This window comes from Gadus chalcogrammus, chromosome 20, assembly GCF_026213295.1.
Source record: "Gadus chalcogrammus isolate NIFS_2021 chromosome 20, NIFS_Gcha_1.0, whole genome shotgun sequence".
Taxonomy (NCBI): Eukaryota; Metazoa; Chordata; class Actinopteri; order Gadiformes; family Gadidae; genus Gadus; species Gadus chalcogrammus.
The window spans coordinates 3,120,058-3,141,260 of record NC_079431.1 but is presented as its reverse complement, the minus strand read 5'-3'; the positions used below and the strand labels follow the sequence as shown (position 1 = coordinate 3,141,260).

The 21,203-nt window shown below is 45.2% G+C and overlaps 4 protein-coding genes across 4 annotated transcripts in view; 2 read left to right on the top strand and 2 right to left on the bottom strand.

Annotated features, from left to right (window-relative positions):
* lrp2a (low density lipoprotein receptor-related protein 2a) overlaps window positions 1-2,325 on the bottom strand; it is a 71,380-nt gene extending 69,055 nt beyond the window's left edge. Inside the window, exon 1 of the mRNA XM_056579275.1 lies at window positions 2,204-2,325. Within this exon, the coding sequence (XP_056435250.1) occupies window positions 2,204-2,273 (70 nt within the window). The 5' untranslated portion in view covers window positions 2,274-2,325. The remainder of the gene's footprint in view (window positions 1-2,203) is intronic.
* Window positions 2,326-3,026: 701 nt separating this feature from the next.
* Window positions 3,027-5,710, top strand: zgc:172182 (coiled-coil domain-containing protein 89). Its single transcript, XM_056580052.1, has 7 exons — window positions 3,027-3,133; window positions 3,401-4,020; window positions 4,111-4,241; window positions 4,322-4,458; window positions 4,963-5,039; window positions 5,130-5,229; window positions 5,314-5,710. The coding sequence occupies exons 1-7, from the start codon at window positions 3,068-3,070 to the stop codon at window positions 5,398-5,400; spliced, it is 1,218 nt and encodes a 405-aa protein (XP_056436027.1). The 5' UTR covers window positions 3,027-3,067; the 3' UTR covers window positions 5,401-5,710.
* LOC130373508 (ATP synthase subunit beta, mitochondrial-like) lies at window positions 5,214-14,559 on the bottom strand. Its single transcript, XM_056580051.1, has 10 exons — window positions 14,399-14,559; window positions 13,649-13,822; window positions 13,361-13,535; window positions 10,386-10,507; window positions 9,724-9,908; window positions 9,135-9,293; window positions 8,900-9,022; window positions 7,992-8,204; window positions 6,432-6,633; window positions 5,214-5,715 (listed from the first exon to the last, which is right to left on the bottom strand). The coding sequence occupies exons 1-10, from the start codon at window positions 14,502-14,504 to the stop codon at window positions 5,615-5,617; spliced, it is 1,560 nt and encodes a 519-aa protein (XP_056436026.1). The 5' UTR covers window positions 14,505-14,559; the 3' UTR covers window positions 5,214-5,614.
* A 2,434-nt stretch (window positions 14,560-16,993) lies between these two features.
* Window positions 16,994-21,203, top strand: part of col28a2a (collagen, type XXVIII, alpha 2a) — a 19,266-nt gene continuing 15,056 nt past the window's right edge. The window contains exons 1-5 of the mRNA XM_056580557.1: window positions 16,994-17,182; window positions 17,522-17,668; window positions 18,224-18,801; window positions 19,686-19,706; window positions 19,797-19,856. Of these exons, the coding sequence (XP_056436532.1) occupies window positions 17,533-17,668; window positions 18,224-18,801; window positions 19,686-19,706; window positions 19,797-19,856 (795 nt within the window). The 5' untranslated portion in view covers window positions 16,994-17,182; window positions 17,522-17,532. The remainder of the gene's footprint in view (window positions 17,183-17,521; window positions 17,669-18,223; window positions 18,802-19,685; window positions 19,707-19,796; window positions 19,857-21,203) is intronic.

Sequence of the window (21,203 nt, the reverse complement as noted above, 5' to 3'; positions counted from 1 at the left end):
CGTGAGGAAAAACTGCTCATTGAGAAGGGGCAAGAACTTCTGTAAAACAGAAGACTGTGCTCGTTCAGAGGATGCACAGAAGCACCGGTCGCATTAACAGCAGAGGTGAAATTCTCTCCTCCAAGTCTTGGCATCAACATCTTATTAATCAATCACCAACCGGTGGTTAATCGGCTGATTAGGTCCTAAATAAGCCGACAGGGCCACACTCCCCCAAAACCATGTTCCCCGTGCTGCTAACACTGTTTATTAACTACACCCGCAGTATTCTGTCACGGCAGCACTTCTTAATAATGGGTTTGGATCAGGGCATCTGCACTTTGATTTTTGCCCGATAATTGGTCATTATAGTAACTTGTTAATAATAGTGCTGACAAGCGATTAAAATATTTAATCGTGATTAATCGCATCAATGTAATAGTTAACTCACGATTAATCGCGAGTAATCGCGATTAATCGCACATTTTCTTCTATGCTAAACATCCCTTGATTTCTTTGTCCCATTGATTTTTCTTATTTTAATGCTCTTATCATCATGGAGAAGTGCATCGGCTTGCCTTGTGCAAATGTTTTTTTATTGATAACAACATTGGCATATACTGATCAAAACAGGACGATACAAAAAAAAATTACAAAGTGCAAAGGTAAACTAGGACTCAGCCTATAGTGCAATTAAACAATGAACATACAAACATACTGCCTTGAACATAGCAGCCAGGAGCTGCTTCTTTGTTTTGAGCCAAAGAATAAAAAATAAAAATAAATGCGTTAATCGTGCGATAAAAAAATTAACGCTGTTAAAATTGGTTTGCATTAACGCCGTAAATAACACGTTTAACTGACAGCACTAGTTAATAACAATAACAAACAACCCAGAGTGATCTGCATGAATAACAATGAGGTTGATGAGGTGTTGGAATATTAAAATCTCCAACTTCTCCACACTGTGTGTAGGGTAGCCTATATTAGGTTAAATAAAACACAAAGTACTGAAAAAAAGTAACTTTTTCATATGTTTTCTTTATTAGTTTTGATTGTTTTGATAGATAGGCTACTTGAGTCTGCTAAAATACACCGGTTAACAAAGTTGCAAGTGGGTTGGTTCTGTCAACAGATATATAGCCTATTCTTTCCCTTCAGGTCAGAGCTGTTGCTTAGGTAGAAACCGGTGCTTTCCACGGCAGCTGCAGTGTAATTAGTTGCTTGATTCACGGTAAGGAGCTTACATACTAAAGGGTTGAGCAAAAAGAAAGCAGATTACATTTGGAGACACAGGAACGAGGCAGGCTACAACTGTAGCAGACCTGACAAACGGCTGACAAAAATAACACCAGTTCCCATGTCTCTCCTATAAAGTGTAAATAAAATCTCTCTCGATGAATAATAATGTAGGGCTCATCACCGCGGGTGATTTGCACCCTGATAAGAGCATTCCTCTGAACGAGGTTTGTACCAGCAGCAGAGCTTTCAGTGCTCAGTTAGTCACATGCTCTCTTCTGTTACCTAGCAACAGTAAAGCTCAGGAAAAAGTTCTCCGAGAGAACTTCCAATCTGCCTCGCGCTAACCTTTTACACACACACAAACACACACATGCACGCAGGCGCACGCATACACACACAACACGCGCGCGCGCGCGCGCACACACACACACACACACACACACACACACACACACACACACACACACACACACACACACACACACACAGACACAGACACAGACACACACACCACACACACACACACACACACACACACACACACACACACACACACACACACACACACACACACACACACACACACACACACTTCGCTAAGACACTTCGATCCCTAATCAATATTGTTTTTTGTTTACTAACTAATAAGTCTTCTGTGACTCAGATCTAATTGACGGGTCATTCAGATATAAGAAGATACATAATTACTATTAAACATAAATTGAATTGGAATTCCTTAATGAATCCCGCGGAAGGCTAAGAAACATCAAATGAATGTAAATGAATATGAAGTTCAGTTATATTGAAGGTCGGTCGCCCAGAATCAGCCGGTGTTTTTTCAATTTGGCTTTGAGCAACAAGTGATGAGCAGCAAGTGGAATGCGAGTCACTGGATGAAGCTAAACAGAAGTGTAAAATCCACCTGTTACTGCACCACCTAAACACACCATCAAACAACAATAAATGAATGAAATGAACTCACCTTGGGAATGGCACTTAGATACACAAAACAGCAGGCCGATAGAGAGTTGTATGAGTAGTGTTCTCCACATTGTGTCCCGGCTGTGCCTTCCAGCTCCGCCTGAAGCCGAGCAGATGGAAGAGCTCTTGGGACTGGGATGCGGGTGCCTTCCTCTCGCTTTCTTGTCCGGCTAGGAGTTGATGAAAAGGGGCGTGGACAAAGTCCAAGACGGCCTCCACATCCCCACCCACCCCCATCCTGGCCCTCAGGATAAATCCCGTACTTAGGCCCAGGAATCTGCATAATGCTATAGCCCCGGCTGCGCGTGACTCTGTTCCTCCCTGAGTTGTTGATAATTCGTGCTTTAATTCGGCTGACTCGTCATCACTGATTGTCTAGGTTCATATTTCGTAATAACAGGCCTAAACTATGCACGAAAGACATGGAAGACAATTAGAAATTGGTTATAAAGTAAATATTGAGCCAAAGAAATATTATTAAACTATTAATATAATTAATTTAAACTAAAAACTTCAAAAAGAAAAGTCCACAACGTGTATGTATTGAAAGCTTTCCAAAGTAAAGTGCGTGTAAAAAGTCCTCGTTATAATTAGCCTACTTGTTGTCGAAGTAGACACGATGGAGGACCGCGTGGTGAACTCGCCCGATGAGAAGCACGACAGCGCGACCGTGTGGAGCTACGGCGTCCAGCACCCACCTCCATACGGACCGACGACACCTACAGGTCACACCGCGGACGTGACCGTACGGGGTCCGGTTGCCATGGGCAACGCCGCAGTTCAGCAGCAACTGAAACTTTCTTGTATCCGAATGCGACCTTGAAGTCTGAGATCTTCTTGTGGTCTTCACTGCGGTACTTTGAGTATGGTCTCCCCGCACAGAAACCCGAAAGATCTCATACAGATGATCAGGAGCACCAACGAGGCTCAGGTAGGCTACTGCTGTGCACAACAAAATTTAAGTTTTTTTTACTAGTTTATTTACAATATTGCTGAGAAATTAAACACCGTTTCCTTTCAGTTTTTCTAAGAAAGTGGGAAAATGTGTCTCTGAATAAATAATGAATTGTGTTTGATTTTTCCTATCTTGCCTCATTAAATCGCAGCAACCATGTTAGATTGCAACGATACCCTGGAAAAATATATTATCTTACATTTTGTTTTACCATTGATTGCTTACACAATATGTCTTACACAGAACATGGATGATATGCACAAGTGTTTGGGGAGAACTTCACCGGAGGACCAGACCGAGTTGGGGCCGCTGTGGGCCCGGGAGAAGGACCAGACCGAAGTGGTGACGCTGCGGTCCCTGGTAGATGGGCAGACCGATATGGGGCCGCTGCGGTCCCGGGTGAAGGACCAGACCGAGCTGGGGCCTCTTCGGTCCCGGGTGGAGGAGCAGTCCGAGGTGGGGCTGCTGCAGGCCCGGGTGGAGGAGCAGTCCGGGCTGATTGGGGTGTTAAAGCAGAGGTCCGACCAGGCGCGTCTCCGCTGCCAGGCGCTGCAGAAGGTCAACGAGGAGCTGGAGGCTCGAGGGGCAGCTGGTCAGAAAGAGCTGGACTCGGAGAGGGCGAGGGTAAGGCTGTTGGAGAAGAGGTTTAACGAACTGGCCGTGAACCATCAAGGGATTGTCGTGTTCAAAGATGACTATAAAAGACACAACTTCCAGCTTTTAGAGGAAAACAAACTTTTAAGGTCAGAGAATGAGGCGCTCTTTTCACAGAAATTACTTGATCAAGAGACTCTAATAGGTAAACTGCGACAAGATATTCACCTGAATGAAGAGAAACACGAAGATATGGAAAAGTACTTAAGGTGATTGCAGCTCTAAAAACACGTTCTCTAATATTCCGTGAGTAGCATTTGCAGGGCACACTAAAATACCATTCTTTTCAACATTTTAAGGGACCAAGAAGCTGGATGGAAGGCAAAGATGTTAAAACAGAAATACCTTACACAATGGCAGGAAGCAGCACAGTTAAAAAGACTTCATGACACCCAGGACAGTCTTAAATCAGCAGAGGATATGTGTAAAGGTGAGTATAGACTACTTCAATATCCATTGGTCATTATTGTATAATATATTATTTTTTTAAGTTGCATCCTGTTTGGTCAGATCTGAAGCACCAGCTACAAGAGGCAGCAGATGGACGTGCTTTGATCGAGACCGAAATGAAGCAGAAGATAAACAGCCTCTGTGCAGAAAAAGACATCTTCATAAATCTGTCGGTCGAAAGAGGAAAAGTCTTACAGGTAGGATGAAATATATTCCACGTGCGGTCTCGTACCGAAAACTGTTTGCCGTGTGTGGGAGCGCTCACCGCCTGCTGTAGCGCCCAGTTTATATTTTTATGCAGCTGCTTTAATCTGGATCAAACTGTCATAACAGGCAAATACACATGACTTTATGGCCACGGTAAGAGCAAAGATACCTCCCAGATTAATCACAATTATTTGTGAATTAAGTGTTTTAGCGCAGGTATGGCGTTTACGAGATAGGCTATATACAGTACTTTCCAATGTAGGTGTTCCGTAAGTAATATCCTGTATGTATATTATTGAATGTTAGCCTGAAAGAAGAAATTATGCATTTTTAAATTAAGGATTACTTTTGCCTGAAAATAACCTGATTTAATTCATGAGGGTTATACTTATGATTATAGAACACCCAGTCCTTTTTACCAGTTGAAAAATCTTATAAGGGCAGAAAAGTGAAAAGTGATGCAGCGCCTCACTTACTGAAATTTGATATGGCAGGAAAAGCAAGAGAAAATTCAGCAGTTGGAGATTAAGTTGGAAGAAGTGGAAAAGTTGAAGACCAGAGCAGAGAACAGGTATTCGACTTGTACTGCAGGATTGGTCTTTGATAACCAACAAATCTTAATGGAGAAACCAATCGTTTATTGTGTGCACCTCTGCTTCAGGTTCAAGCAGGAAGCAGAAGCGGTCAACATTAACGTGAAGGTTATCAATCTCCAACGTGCTCTCGATGAAGCAGTGAAGAAAAACGAGAAGGCCAGAGAGGTTGGTTACAACAGAACAACTTTACTGTTTAATCAAGGAAATATATTGTATAGCCTTGAAAGCATGTGTGTGATTATTCCATAGAACTTTGAAGCCTACAAAGACCACAGCGCCCACCTACTCACCCGGGAAAAAGAGCTAAATGCACAGCTTCGCAACACGTTTGGTTGAACAACGATGCTTCAGCAATGACGCGACTGATGAACAATAACGAAAATCGTTGTTCGTTGCAACTAAACATTTAAATATGGGAAAAATAAAAATTAAAAAAAGACCAAAGATACAATATATCGTTTCTTTATTCCTTCGACAACTTTAACATTTTTCTTGAGGACAAGATGCTGCAGACACATCATAGAGAACTGTACAAACAGGAGCGAGCGCTTTAGGACCCGTGCTCCTTTTCCAATCTCGCTGCCTTCTCGATCACCTCCTCGATGGCTCCCACCATGTAGAACGCCTGCTCTGGGAGAGCGTCGTACTCGCCTGGGGAACAACGGAACACGTGAATACATCTCCCGAAAAGGACTTCCATCCATACAAGGCTGAACGATTAATCTAATTCAAACCAACATCACAATGTAATAATAATAATAATAATAAATTTAATTTAGAGGCGCCTTTCAAGACACCCAAGGTCACCTTACAGAGCATATAGTCATCATACATTTTTTAAAAAACAAGACATTGTGGAAAAAAAATAAAATAATAAATAAACATAAGCAATAAGAAATAAATAAAACAAAAACAAGACAAAAATAAATAAATAATAAATAAAAATAATCAAAACAGTGATCAGTTAGACGTTGTGTGCGAGTTTGAACAGGTGAGTTTTGAGTTGTGACTTGAAGGTTGTAATGGTGTCTGACTGTTTTATGTGTGGGGGGAGGGAGTTCCAGAGCCTCGGTTCTGTTACTATGTTAGTACGGTTAGTACGTACTACAGAACATAGTACGGTTCTGTACTATGTTCTAATGTAGTAGAACATGATTATCAAAATATCTTTTTTTGGGGGGATTATTTCTTTTTTTGGGGGGGAGGGGGGAGATTGGTTGCCGTTACTGACTGGAGATCAGTAAGATTCACATTTCGTTTTCTTGTATCACACACACACACACACACACACTATTCTAGCCATATTGTACATGGTCCCTGACACAGTGAATCAACTAAAGCTCCGTGGTGATCTCAGTGTATCTCACCATCGAGGATGGCCTGGAAGCCTTTGATCGTCTCCTTCAGGGGCACCAGCTTGCCCGCGTGGCCGGTGAAGACCTCTGCGACCTGGAATGGCTGGGACAGGAAACGCTGGATCTTACGGGCACGGGCTACCGTCAACTTGTCCTCCTCAGACAACTCATCCATTCCCAGGATGGCGATGATGTCCTGCAGAGACTTGTAATCCTGAATGGGAGAGACGGTCGGGGAGGTTACAGAAGGCCCAGGTGGAACAGTATCCAACGCCAGGTCATTCAGCGGACGCCTTATCTAGAGCCACTTGCAGTAAACACAGATTCATGTCAGCAAGGGGTAAATAGCGGCAGGCTGAAGGGATCGCATCAGGTCTAACGACAAGGTAGAATATATGTAGGTACTAGGCAATATAGAATTAGGGACTAGGTAAACTAGATTTAGGGGCCAGGTAGAATAGGTAGACTCCATTTAGGGGCCAGGTAGACTCCATTAAGGGACTAGGCAGACTCCATTAAGGGACTAGGTAGACTCCATTTAGGGACTAGGTAGACTCCATTTAGGGGCCAGGTAGACTCCATTAAGGGACTAGGCAGACTCCATTTAGGGGCCAGGTAGACTCCATTTAGGGACTAGGTAGACTCCATTTAGGGGCCAGGTAGACTCCATTTAGGGGCCAGGTAGACTCCATTTAGGGACTAGGTAGACTCCATTTAGGGGCCAGGTAGACTCCATTAAGGGACTAGGTAGACTCCATTTAGGGACTAGGTAGACTCCATTTAGGGACTAGGTAGACTCCATTAAGGGACTAGGTAGACTCCATTAAGGGACTAGGTAGACTCCATTTAGGGACTAGGTAGACTCCATTTAGGGACTAGGTAGACTCCATTTAGGGTCTAGGTAGACTCCATTAAGGGACTAGGTAGACTCCATTTAGGGACTAGGTAGACTCCATTTAGGGGCCAGGTAGACTCCATTTAGGGACTAGGTAGACTCCATTTAGGGGCCAGGTAGACTCCATTAAGGGACTAGGTAGACTCCATTTAGGGACTAGGTAGACTCCATTTAGGGGCCAGGTAGACTCCATTTAGGGGCCAGGTAGACTCCATTTAGGGACTAGGTAGACTCCATTAAGGGACTAGGTAGACTCCATTTAGGGACTAGGTAGACTCCATTTAGGGACTAGGTAGACTCCATTAAGGGACTAGGTAGACTCCATTTAGGGACTAGGTAGACTCCATTTAGGGACTAGGTAGACTCCATTTAGGGTCTAGGTAGACTCCATTAAGGGACTAGGTAGACTCCATTTAGGGACCAGGTAGACTAGATTTAGGGATTTGGTAGAATAGGTGTTATAGATTTAGGGACCAGGTAGACTCGATTTAGGGACTAGGTAGAGTAGGTGGTATAGATTTAGGGACTAGGTAGAGTAGGTGGTATAGATTTAGGGACTAGGTAGAGTAGGTGGTATAGATTTAGGGACTAGGTAGAGTAGGTGGTATAGATTTAGGGACTAGGTAGAGTAGGTGGTCTAGATTTAGGGACTAGGTAGAATAGACTTGGGGACAAACCTGGAGGATCTTCTGCACTCCACGAGCGACGTCGTAATGCTCAGCTCCGACGATGTTGGGGTCCATGATACGGGAGGTGGAATCCAGGGGGTCCACGGCGGGGTAGATACCCAGCTCAGCGATGGCACGGGACAGCACGGTGGTGGCGTCCAAGTGAGCGAAGGTGGTTGCTGGGGCGGGATCTGTCAAGTCGTCAGCGGGGACATAGATGGCCTGGAGGACATCACAGGACACGTTGGTTCAAGATTCAAGACGGTTCGTTGCCCTGTGCACAACCATTACAGCAGCAGGCACTGGCAAGGAAGTTCTTTAAGTCTCAGGCTCCTAAAACTATGCAATATAAAATAAATAGTGTAATAGAAACAAACTGGATATGGAGTTATAAGAATAATATTACAATTTTATAGCTGTAAACGAAATTGAATACTGGGCATGAATTAATTAGAATAAAAAAATAATAATGATATTGTACTGATGTAGAAGAGTTGAGTGGTAATGTAAAATGTATCTGGTCATCTCTTATTTTCTATTGCTACAATGTACATGTTCATCACATTGGTACAAACCTATGGTTTTTGAGTAAATAAATAAACGAACTTGAACTTCAAGCAACACCATGTAGTTTTCCGATTACGGCTCGATAAGCTAGCCCTTAGTTATAAATCACTATAACTCATATTCTGAATAGTTTACCCTTTTGAATGATGTCAAGAATGAACCAACAGAATCTAAGCTGCTAAGCAAGAGAAGAGAAAACCTGAATGTTTTTTAAATGATCTCATAATTGCCAACAAGCACTGCCGTTTGTAGTTTCTACATGATTCAAATCCCAGTAGAAAAGTGATGGTTCAATCCGGGTAGGAATGACTACAGCTGCTCCGAGGTGTCCATCATGCCGGGACGTCTACCTGGACAGAGGTGATGGAGCCCTTCTTGGTGGTGGTGATTCTCTCCTGCATGGTTCCCATGTCTGTGGCCAGGGTTGGCTGGTAGCCCACAGCGGAGGGGATACGACCCAGAAGGGCAGACACCTGAAGTACAGAGAGACATCGGAGCTCAGTGTCACAGTTGGCGAAACCCTAGTCTAAAATGTCAAATGAACCGATCGAGGAGGTACGATGCTCGGTGCGAGTTGATGCTGACCTCTGACCCCGCCTGGGTGAACCTGAAGATGTTGTCGATGAAGAGGAGCACGTCCTGACCCTCCTGGTCACGGAAGTACTCTGCGACGGACAGACCGGTGAGGGCCACGCGGGCGCGGGCGCCTGGGGGCTCGTTCATCTGACCGTACACCAGCGCCACCTGGTAACAACGGAACACGCCTTGTTAGTTACCGTCCGGCGTTCACATTAACGAGGGCCCACAAGGCCAACCCGAGGGGGATGATGAAGGGCTAGGGCTGCTCGATTATGGAACATGTCATAATCTCGATTATTTTGGTCAACATGAAATCCGATCATCGAGATTATACATGATGCATTTATTCAGCATTTCTCAACAACCCTTTGTAACTGAGAACTTCGAAATTTCCCCTTAAATAAAATACACAGAATGTTCAAATAGAAAATGTTAAAATATACAAAATTATGCATCCAGCTATTCTGCCATTTCTATAAAAAAAGAAAAGAAAAAAGTTTCTAATTGATTATTTAAGTTTGGAGCTCGTTTGACCAAGAAAATCAAAATGGCGATTAAAATGCGATTAATTGCACAGTCCTACGAAGGGCCTCACCTTGGAGGTGTCGTCCTTGAGGTTGATGACTCCAGACTCAATCATCTCGTGGTACAAGTCGTTACCCTCACGGGTACGCTCTCCCACGCCGGCGAACACTGAGTAACCACCGTGGGCCTTGGCCACGTTGTTGATCAGCTCCATGATCAACACGGTCTTACCCACTCCGGCACCGCCGAACAGACCTGAGGAGACAAACGAACACAGATGAGACGTGGACATTAGGGATTAAACAAGCAATTGGTAAGGAATAAACCAAGTGACAACAAGGGGAGGGGGGGGGGGGGCAACCTCAACTGGCCAGCAACCTCAACTTCGCCGCATCACCAAAGTGGTTTATTCCATGTCGACCACCACGACCAACTGTGTTTCGATATTAGTTACTCTAATCTATAACTACATGGTTGTTGTTTTTTTATTGACTTTAATATAACTCAAAAAAATTATAATTGCCCCTGGCGCATTTAGCGTATCTTTTTTGTGTTGTCAAGGAGCCATCAGGCGGATTGTTGTATTGGACTGTAGTTGTCTAAATTGGATCTGTAGCGCATTGACTCAGAACCGTTAGAAAAGGCAAAAGGTGTCTGGTTGAACACCCATGTGACGTTATCAACCAATCAGGATCGAGTATGCCTCAAGGCCCCAGTATCACATCAACTGACCGATCTTGCCCCCCTTGGCGTAGGGAGCCAGCAGATCCACGACCTTGATGCCGGTGACCAGGATCTCCTGCTCCACGCTCATGTCTGTGAACTCTGGGGCCTCAGCGTGGATAGGGGCGGTCCTGCAGGGCAAAGACCCTCGTTAGTACCACGCTAAATAAAACGGAGTGCAGTACTATCCATTATACACCGGGCTGGGTGAGAATCCTCTAGTATTGTATGATCAGATTATTTACAACTTTATTAATAATCCCTCGTAGGAGAAATGCGTTTGTTGCAACAGCCCATCAGCAGTTTAGAAACACGGGATAAAAATACAAAGTACTAATGCAAACAAAAATAGACGCCAAGGTAAATGCTAAACTAAATGCTAAAGCAAGGACAAGACAAGACAAACAACAAACAAAACAGAATGTATAAACTATATGAATTATAAATGATTAGTGTTAGGTTAAAATTATAAAGTGGCTAAGTTCCATATGGTACTTCCTAGCACTTAAAGATAGTACTTGGCATAGTGTAGAACCGTATCCTAGCTGTCTTTGTTATACAGTGACATGTGTAAACCCAGTTATTGTTAGTGCTTGGCGCTATGACATCCTTACTGTACCGACAGCGATATATTGATTCTCTTCCTTCTGACAAATGTACTTAACCTCTTAAACCCGAGCGCCCCCGGGGGCGGGGGCAGCTGCGCCAACGTGTGCTGTAAACAGCTGTAAACAGCACCACCATGCTCCAACATGTCCATGGTGCATACCCACGTAACGGGAAGAAGCTCGGCTAAAAGCCCATGATAACCATTTTTACTTAAACAAAATACAATTCTAACACCAAGCAACTAAATGAGCCCATAGCAAAACACGCAAAACGTGCATGCGCTCATACTGGCCGCCGCCGATTTCGCTACTTCATGCCACCCGAACAAACTACATGTCATATGAAAGCTGAGGCTTCACAGATTCCAATGATATAACGGGCATCACTCTACGACGAAAACTCACTGAACTAGCAGCCAAAGAAGAGCAAAATAAATAAACAAATAAAAAACGTTATACAATGTGATACTTTTGATTGGCGAATAGTGTTTTTTTACATGAATTTGGGTCCCTCGATTTGACTGTCCCTCGACCCTATTGGCTCTAACGGTTCGATAGAGGGGTCAATCATCCAAATTGACCAATGGATACCCAAGATACCTTCCAGGGTTTGACCGGAAGGTCAGCATAATTCGCGCCAGAAGCGCCGGCTAGATAGAGACATACGCTCCTACTACACGCTTATTACATCGTTTGCATTTCTAGTTAGCTGGTAGTTAGCTAGTTATTTTGTATTTTCTTGCCTTGTTTGATATTGTTTTAAAATAAATAATGGCAGGCAGGAGAAAGACCTATACTTTTGCGAAGGCATTCGCTATCATTACTTGCGACAGTGGGGCTACCGTAGTCCCTCTTGAGTCGTCGTCTGACGTCAGTGACTTGCTGTTGCCTGAACTGGACACGGACAAGAGTGATTCAGAATATTGATTCCATCACCTGAATGGTATGTAATCTCTGTTATCGATTACTTATTGATTTGGTGTCAAATTGACGATCTATCACCTTATTAGATATTATCTATCTATCGATCACCCTACTCACTCTACTCATTCCACACACTCACTACCGGTACTCTTTGCCTTATATTTATATTTATGATATTATTTGCATCAATTATCATTATCAATATATTGTACATAGTTTAGTTGATACTATCTCTATCCTTTCTTCTCTTTATTACTTTTTGCATTGTTGAGAGGACCTAGCAAACCAAGCATTGCTGTGCAAGTGATAAATAAACTTGGATTTGATTTATTATCCTGCAATTAATTTAGTAAATGCACACGCTCAAACTGGTGCAAACTGGATTGTTAGTTGACTTCCCCAGTACATGTCTTGTTTACCCCAACATATTGTTACTAGTCTGTTTGAAGTTACATTCTTTTCTTTCTTCTTCTTGGGTTCCACAGTGATGATGATGCTGATTATGAGCCACCTTCATCGACTGCTCCTGTTCCAGCGTCAGCCCCCCCACCTCTGTTTATATATATATATATATATATATATATATATATATATATATATATATATATATATATATATATATATATATATATATATATATATATATATATATATATATATATATATATATATATATATATATATATCTCTTTATCCTTGTAAATTGTAGTTTTTAGCTGTGTTTTTACCTTTGTTTTTACAGTTTGGTTTTATTATATGTTGTTCTCAAATATATCTGCTCCAGTTGGAGTCAAACTTCATTTCGATTGTATGGTTTTCTTTGACTGGGAAAATGTATAGAGGTCTGGGTGAAATTTCAAAACAAGTCAAAACTGTTGAATTTGGATGGAATGAATACCTACAGTGATATGTCAGTGAAATAAAATTAGTTTTACAATCTGGTACCTTAGAAAGGTCAAATGGCACTGATGGTGCCCAAAAGTGCCCAAATGGCACCATTTAGTCCGTCTGGACCTACCTGTACTAAAACCTCACTAAAATCACTTTATTCACTTTATTAGCATTTATCCTGGAACAGGGTACTCATCAGATGTTGTTACATGTTTCCCTAAAGGTTCTGGGCTACTATCCCATAGTTTCAAGGTGGTATTCACTCTAAATAATGTGTTTTCTCTGGGCGAAAATTGAAAATTGACATTTCTTACTATGTTCTAGCTGAATTTATTCTGACACAGTAAGATCTATATTGATTCTGACACTTCTGAAGCCACCTCACAGGTGTTACCTTCTTTTTGAAACCAACTTTATTTATATAGCCCTTGTAGTTGTGGAGGCATACTCTATTCATTATGGGCATGTCATTTCGGGCAGGAGGCCTGTGAAATAGGCCTAGGGCTTAACAGGTTAATGCAAGTCACTTTGGCTAAACGTGCTCTGTGTAAATGTACTCACTGCTTGGTGCTGATCGGACCCCTCTCGTCGATGGGCTCTCCGATGACATTCATGATCCGGCCAAGGGTCTCGGGGCCCACGGGGATCCTGATGGGAGCACCGGTGTCCAGGACCCGCTGTCCACGGACCAGACCCTCGGTACCGTCCATGGCGATGGTGCGGACGGTGTTCTCCCCTTTGAAAACGAGAACCCCATGTCATTCACTGGAACCGTTGTTAAAGCCTGGTAGTCAACGGTTAACCGTTTAGGGGTAACCTTGAACTGCTTAAATCTAACAAACAACGCACCAAGATGCTGAGCCACCTCCAGGACCAGCCTGCTCTCTCGGCCGGCCACCTCCAGGGCGTTCAGGATGGGAGGCAGGCCTTCGTCGAACTGGACGTCCACCACAGCGCCGATGACGGCAACGATGCGGCCGTTGGCGATGATGGCCTCGGCGGCAGGGGCAACATAGCTCCTCTCTGTGAAGGACAAACGCCGGAGGATGAGATTATTCTGCTCAAAAATACAGGGAAGTCGCGGCGTCTGGTCTCAGGGTTGAATCGGATTAAAGGTCATTAACATAAAATCATATCCAAATCGGGGACCGGAATCTGGATACATAAAACGCATTGGTCAAATAACGTCATTCCGTTTTAAAATATAGTGTTAAATATAACGAGACGGGTGTCACTGAAGGCTCAAACAGAGCAGACCTTGACGCGTGGTTGAACCATTTGCGTGCAGACTATTGACAAGTCGCTCTTAGCTGCGTAGCTAACAGCTAAAGTTACTGAGGTCACCGAGTAGGACGTCAGAAATAAACCGTCAACGCAGGAACCAGTTAATGCAAAACGAAGGAATACCAAGGGAGTTTCATCCACGTTTAAACACGGATTCCTTATACAAAATACGCCCGTACTCGCAGATGAATGAGATGGTGAAGGTTGTCGAGGCCTGCGGCCCGGCGTGCAGCCGCCGCAGCTGCCAATGTCAAGTCCCCGGAATCGGTCTTCGTTAACTCTGACAACCCCCAAACATAAATTTCGATTACTTACGTGAATAAAGGGTTGCATTTCTGCCCGTGAGGTGTTTGAGGGTGTTGACCTGGGGGTTGAAAGCCCGAAGGGCCCCTGTGCAGCAGCGTCCCACAGCACCCAACATGTTTAAGATGGCTGAAGGTCTTGAATGGAACGACTGTCTGCTGTGTTGTACTGTGCAGTGCTGGGACGGCGCATGCGCAGCTTATTGTGCTCTCCTTCCCTTTGCCGCTAGAGGGCGGAAGATGCCCACATACATTTATGCCACCAAAATACCCATTCTTTTGACCTTGTCATGGCCAACCTCAGCAACGGGAAAAAGGAAACAAGGCCATTATAAGGAGGCAAGCTCAGTAAATCACTGTAGGTTATCGGTTGTTTAAATCTAGATATTATCCATGTATGCAAATATTTATATTTGTATATGTTTTATTATTTGCCACATGAACTAACATATATTGACTTTTATTATTTTCCATGGAACATTCAACAAGGCCAATATTTCAAAAGTATAGGATTGGTTTGAGATGCAGTTTTGTTCACGTTTGTTGAAATTCTGTATTCATCCTGACAGCTATCAATAAATCAAATGCTCTGACAAAGAAAATATAGAAATCTGGTTTCTTTGGCTATCGCAGGCCTGGAATAGGCCGTCCAATCATTTCATTCGGCCTGAATGAAATTATGGGATGGCCTACCTGCATGTCGACCTATTTTCCTGGCCACCTGCGCACACTCCGTGCCCGTTCATTCATTGCGCATGAGTCTTCCACAGGTCAGGCCGACCTATCCTGAAGCTAGCTAGCTGGTCATGTGTTTTGGGGGAGTGGCTTCAGAGGGATGCCAGAAGGGAGGAGGGGGGGGGGGGCTTCAAAAAGTAGCTCACTCTGTCTGGTTCCTCCAAGTTGCCTACCCTACCTTTAATGTGATCCGGAGACGGCATTAAAGGTCATCATTGTGTGGTCTTGCTCAGCCATTACTCATTGCAACATTCCTTTGTGTCAGAGAGTCTCTCCTCTAAGTGGCTGTTAGCCCCGAGGTTCTGGAATACGGGGGCTCCCCCCCCCCCCCCCCCCCCCCCACCGAACCCAAACCGGTCTCCTCAGGACCGGCCCCGGCCTGCACCAGCACCGCCAGCAGGGTCAGATGTCAGAGGTCAACACCTTGTGGACCTTTGACTGCATCACTTATTTTTTTGCAGAACACCTACTTATTGACTTACTTTCCTTTTAATTGGTTTGTAGAGCAACGGCCTCTGACCAAATTCCTGTTCATGGGAAACAGGTTGACTATTTATACATTAATAAAAAATACACGCATTGGTCGGACACAATACAACTCTCCGGTCAAATGTCTTGACAAGAATTGTTGGGCGTGCTTGTCAGTGGCTCGCAACTTATTGATGCCTCTTGCAATGTCTTGGAAACGACAGCTGTGAAACGCAGCTGTGAAGAACGGCTACTTCATCACAGTATACAAAGCTTTAAAACAATTAGCCAACAGACTAGATTTGCCGTCACCTCCGGTACCCTAATGAGCTGCTGAAGAGTAACGTCATATGTTCGTTGTTTTTATACTCCTGTCCGAAAGGACAATCTATCAAGGAATATTTACCAGGGTTTTCCCATTAAAGGGATATTGTAATTAATTGATGTATCAAATAATCACCCCACCCTAATGTAATGTCAAAATGCTTCTGTTAATCACTGAAGGAACTCTCTAGTGTTCTTTGATTTATCTCCATTAACCCTCTAAGACTCACGTATCTTAACTCTCTAAGCCTTTCGGAGTCTCTTAATTTTTCCTGTTACCTGAGAATTCCTTCCACCACAGTATCATCTTGCTGGTAATTTATGTCCTAAGGCCAGAGGAGACTCAAGGTCTTTGAATGAACACAACCCCTGCAAGAGGTCAAGCAGTCTAAATAATTAAAATCCTTAAAAAGGGTTCCCTTAAAAAAGAAAATCCCTGCAAAAAACAGAGGACACGAAGGATTCTAGGTTTCTATTTTATGACACTTAAGTAATTTATAGGTCACACCCTTTCTTTGATCTATTGTTTTAAAGTGCTTTTATAATTGTGTTGTGTATGTAACTCATAGTCACCGTTGATAGTAGTAGTATTAACAGTGGTAGTTCTGGTAGAACCAACACATTAGCTTTATATCCCTCACAGAATTTACTTACTTACTGATTAGACACAGGTTACCTGTCAAAGCGCAGGTCATCAAAGAAAGGTGAAATAACCATAATTCATCACGCACTAAGCACTATGCACTATGCACCTCTAAGTCCTTTAGTCTAACATCTGACCACTTCTCTTCCACAGAACACAACACTATTGCGTTTACATTCATCGGGCTGTTCTGAGTCAATCGGTGTCAATATTCACCGTGATCTGTAGTGTATTTCCTCTGCGTTCATCTCAGTCCGCAAATTTCACGGGGGCACAAATCAACCCACATCTCAGTGGAGATGTAAATCAACACCAGCCCCCTTCTCTTGCCCGGGGCTGGAGCCTGGGCCCGGGACTGTCCCCCCCTCAGCTCCCTCCTCGCGTATAAAGCAGTAGGAGGGCCCGGCTCTGGGGACACTCTCTCTCCACTCCCTGGACCGGCTGCTTCTGCTGCTGCTGCTGCTGCTGCTTCTGCTTCTGCTGCAGAGGAACCAATGAGCTGACTTCAGCCCACCAGTCCCCCACCACTGCTGCTCAACACATGGGACCTGCTCAGATGGCAGCGTTCTGATCTCGGATCAGAGTAGGGTGGAGAGGTTTACTGAGTTCTCAACAGATTTTCAAACGGTGAGTGCAAAGATATGATGTTCTTTTCAGTGCATGTATTTCATCTTCATCATGTGGATTTTTAAAACGTTAAATTTTTTTAATGAACTTTTTTAATGAAGTGGTTTGCCAGGATAATAATAATAATAATAATAAATGAAATTTATATAGCGCTTAATATGGTACTCTAAGACGCTTTACATATTGCCCTATCAAAACGATGTAAGACAGACTAGGAATAAAAGAAAAACAGAGGTTTTTGTTACTGTTTTTGTTGTTAGGATGATTGTGTTACCCTGGTGGCATTGGGAGTCTGATCTATTCTCTTGTTTCTTTTGTGTTTTGTTGATTCTCTTGCAGTTGGAGTCGTGATGTTCCACACCGGGATATGGGCAGTGCTCCTCATGGCACTGACAAGTGCTTTGGCCCAAGAATATTTTGAAGACAGAGAAGTGAAGCGGAAATCCAAAGACGTCTTGCACTCAAAGAGTCTTCATGATGGAGAAGGTAGGAAGATATCAGAAGGAATCAGACTTTAGTTACTTTTTAGTTACACAGTCAATGTAAACAACTTTAAACACTTTAATGGAGAGGATCAGCTGCATGCTTTTGTAGAAGATCAGCTGACTTCTCTATAATTCCCCCAAAATGATGTCTGTTGGCTTTGGCTGAGCTTAGATGTTAATGACCTACTGAATCAAAACAGGATATCAGTCTCTGTTGGGCAACATGACCTATTCAAGTCATGTGTCCTTTAAAGTAAATTCAGAATTGGTTTGAGTTTGAAACCGCACAACTGCTGAGACAAAACCAAACAATGTCCTCACAATGATGTCTCCTTGCATCAAACAACACACAAACACAAACACAAACACACTAACACTCACATACCCACACACACTCACTCACTCACTCATTATCACACACACACACACACACGCACACGCACACACACACACACCCCCCAACACTCATTTTCTCACTCACTCACTCTCACCCACCCATCCACACACCCCTACACACACCCACCAACCAATCCCCCACACCCCCACCCACCCACAGCGTCGGTGGACGAGGACTGCGGCCTGGAGCTGTCCTTCCTGCTGGACAGCTCGGAGAGCGCCAAGGAGAACCACGAGCAGGAGAAGAGCTTCGCCATGGACGTGGTGGACCGCCTGCAGGGCCTCCGCCTGCAGACCGGCCGCGCGCTCAGCACGCGGGTGGCGCTGCTGCAGTACAGCAGCCACGTCATCACCGAGCAGACCTTCAAGCAGTGGCGCGGCGCCGAGGACTTCCGGGCCCGCATCACCCCCATCGTCTACATCGGCCACGGCACCTACACCACCTACGCCATCACCAACATGACCCAGATCTACCTGGACGAGAGCAGCGCCAAGGGCAGCGTCAAGGTGGCCATGTTGCTCACCGACGGCCTCTCCCACCCCCGCAACCCCGACATCTTCTCGGCCGTGGCCGACGCCAAGAACCAGGGCGTGCGCTTCTTCACGCTGGGCATCACGCGCACGGCCAACGAGCCCGCCAACGTGGCGCAGCTCCGGCTGCTGGCCAGCGCCCCGGTGTCTCGTTACCTCCACAACCTGCAGGACGCCGACGTCATGGACAAAGTGCTCCGAGTGATCGTAAGTACGGCTCCACCGGTGGGGGAGAACCGGGGGGCGGGGGGGGAGGCATGCGGCTTCAGGAGGTAGAGCTGGGTCGGCTGGTAACCGGAAGGTAGCTGGTTTCGATCCCCGGTTCCTCCTCGCGGAGTGTCGAGGTGTCCCTGAGCGAGGCGCCTCACCCTGGCTGCTCCAGACCAGCTGGCTGTCAACCTTGCATGGTTGATCTCCGCCATCCGCAGCGCAATCATTGTGTATAAAAGGGGCGATGTGTGCGTTTAGGTTCAGTATGCACGTGTTCTGAGTTTACCTGTGAATGGGCGTGGTCACATTTTTGGGCAGCGACGGAACGGAGGCCGTGTCGTGTAGATACAAGCGCGAGAACGTCCATGACAGCCGGAGATTAGCAGTGTGTGCGTCTGAGCTCCTCTGTTGTGTCGAGATGGGGGTGAGACGTCTGCCTCTCGTGGGTAGTAAGGGCAGATGTGGGCCCGCTCAGGGATTTGGTCAACATACGTTCAGATGAATGCCATTGTGTTTTGGGGGGATTACCAGGAGGCCTCCTGTCACATTCCTCCCAGTTGAAAGGTTCAGCTCCCGATCCGTGATCCGCTACTGGTTTAGATAGAGCGCACGTTGACGTTGTTTCTGCATTAGTCAACCAAAGCATTTCCACATAAACGCTTATCAAGACAATGTTGGTTACGATTTCATGTGTTCACAGCTGAGATCAGAAGTCTCTTAAATGACACGTTCAGCGCTCAGTTTCTCTAAAATAAGTATTTTATTAATATCGTCACAATAATCAACAATGAAATAAAATCGTTAACAATAAAACCGTTATCGTTGCAACAAAAAAAAGCGTTGTTGTTAATCTAATCCAATGTGTTTGTGGTCTTCCACAGACGGACTTGGCCAATGAGGGGGTGAGTAGTGCTACACTCACACAGATACTGATACACAGTACGTGTGCTGGTGTGTAACCATGTGAAGCTCACCCTGTGTGTTCTGTGCAGTGCCCTCTAGCGCAGACCTGCGCCTGTGACAAAGGAGAGAGAGGACCGGCAGGCCCGGCGGTAGGTCCCCACACACACACACACACACACACACACACACACACACACACACACACACACACACACACACACACACACACACAAACACAAACATACCTGACGCACCCACGCACGCACGCACGCACGCGGGCACGCATGCACGCAGGCACGCACACAAGAACACACACAAACACACACACACACACATAGATACATGAATACACACACAGGTGTAAATGCGCACACAGAAACACACACACACACACACACACAGACAAACACACACACACACACACTCTCAGCACTCTAGAGGGCTTGTCAAAGTGTGTTTATTCCTGACATTCTGTGAAGTGGGAAGACCCCAGGAATGGTAACCGTCTGTCTGAACAATCAGGGGTAATTGTGAGCCCTTCCCGATAGCTTGCAGGCGTGTGTCTGGCAGATGCAAAGCGACTTCAAAGTGGGTCCACCTCACCCACACATTCTGTTAGCAATCCTCGGGCGCCGGCAGGAAGAGACGCATAGATCCCCAGGAAGACATGTTTGTTCCGACTCCGCTACTGCGTTGCCTTATCGCACAGGACATGGAAACCATGGAAACCAGAGGGATGAGATTTGGATCTTGTGGCTCCTCAATCCTCATAAAACCTGAACTTTGACCGCACGGACACAGAATGCTGGGGTCAGGCACACAGGGGATGGAGAGCAGAGGAGCGGGCAAGAGTTGAACCTTGGGATGCTTCTGATTGCATAAAGCCGTCCATCCAAGCTGCTCCTAGCTGATTTATCATCCTTCATCCTTCATCCCTGACTCTTCATCTGATTAAGACACAAAAACTAATTCAGAAGTCTCGGTGTCATCCCATGAAACCGATACAAACCCATCTGACGAGCAGGTAGTCAGCATCTTATTGGTGAGGTCAGTGAGTGTCTTCATCCTCTGGTGGCAGATGGCTACGTGGCTGTTAACCAGGTGCTTCCACCTCAGAGGGATTCCACACATTCTTACCTGCAGACGGAGTGGTCCCATTAGTTTAATGATCACAGACCACTGGTTACTGGTGGACCAACACACGCTGTCCAGGTGCTGCAGAGAGCTATGACCCCCTGACCCAGGGGACAAGATCCTTCATGCCCAGCTCATCCACCTTCTCCTCCTCCCCCTCCTCCTCCTCCTCTTCCTCCTCCAACTCCTTCTCCTCATCTTCCTCCTCCTCCTCCCCCTCCTTCTTCTCCCCCTCCTTCTGCTCCTTCTCCTTATTATTCCCCTCCTCCTCCTCCAACTCCTTCTCCTCATCTTCCTCCGCCCCTTCCTCCTCCCTTCTCCTCCTCCTCCTTTTCCTCCTCCTCCTTCTCCTCATTCTTCTC

Bases quoted from the DNA above. Each gene is read 5' to 3' on its own strand.
- zgc:172182 (XM_056580052.1), top strand. From the start codon at position 3,068: ATGGTCTCCCCGCACAGAAACCCGAAAGATCTCATACAGATGATCAGG. The intron at 4,021-4,110 runs GTGATTGCAGCT...CAACATTTTAAG, and splicing joins GATATGGAAAAGTACTTAAG to GGACCAAGAAGCTGGATGGA. The intron at 5,230-5,313 runs GTTGGTTACAAC...ATTATTCCATAG, and splicing joins AAAACGAGAAGGCCAGAGAG to AACTTTGAAGCCTACAAAGA.
- LOC130373508 (XM_056580051.1), bottom strand. From the start codon at position 14,504: ATGTTGGGTGCTGTGGGACGCTGCTGCACAGGGGCCCTTCGGGCTTTC. The intron at 9,909-10,385 runs GTCAGTTGATGT...TTGTCTCCTCAG, and splicing joins CGCCAAGGGGGGCAAGATCG to GTCTGTTCGGCGGTGCCGGA. The intron at 9,294-9,723 runs GTGAGGCCCTTC...CGTTGTTACCAG, and splicing joins TCAAGGACGACACCTCCAAG to GTGGCGCTGGTGTACGGTCA.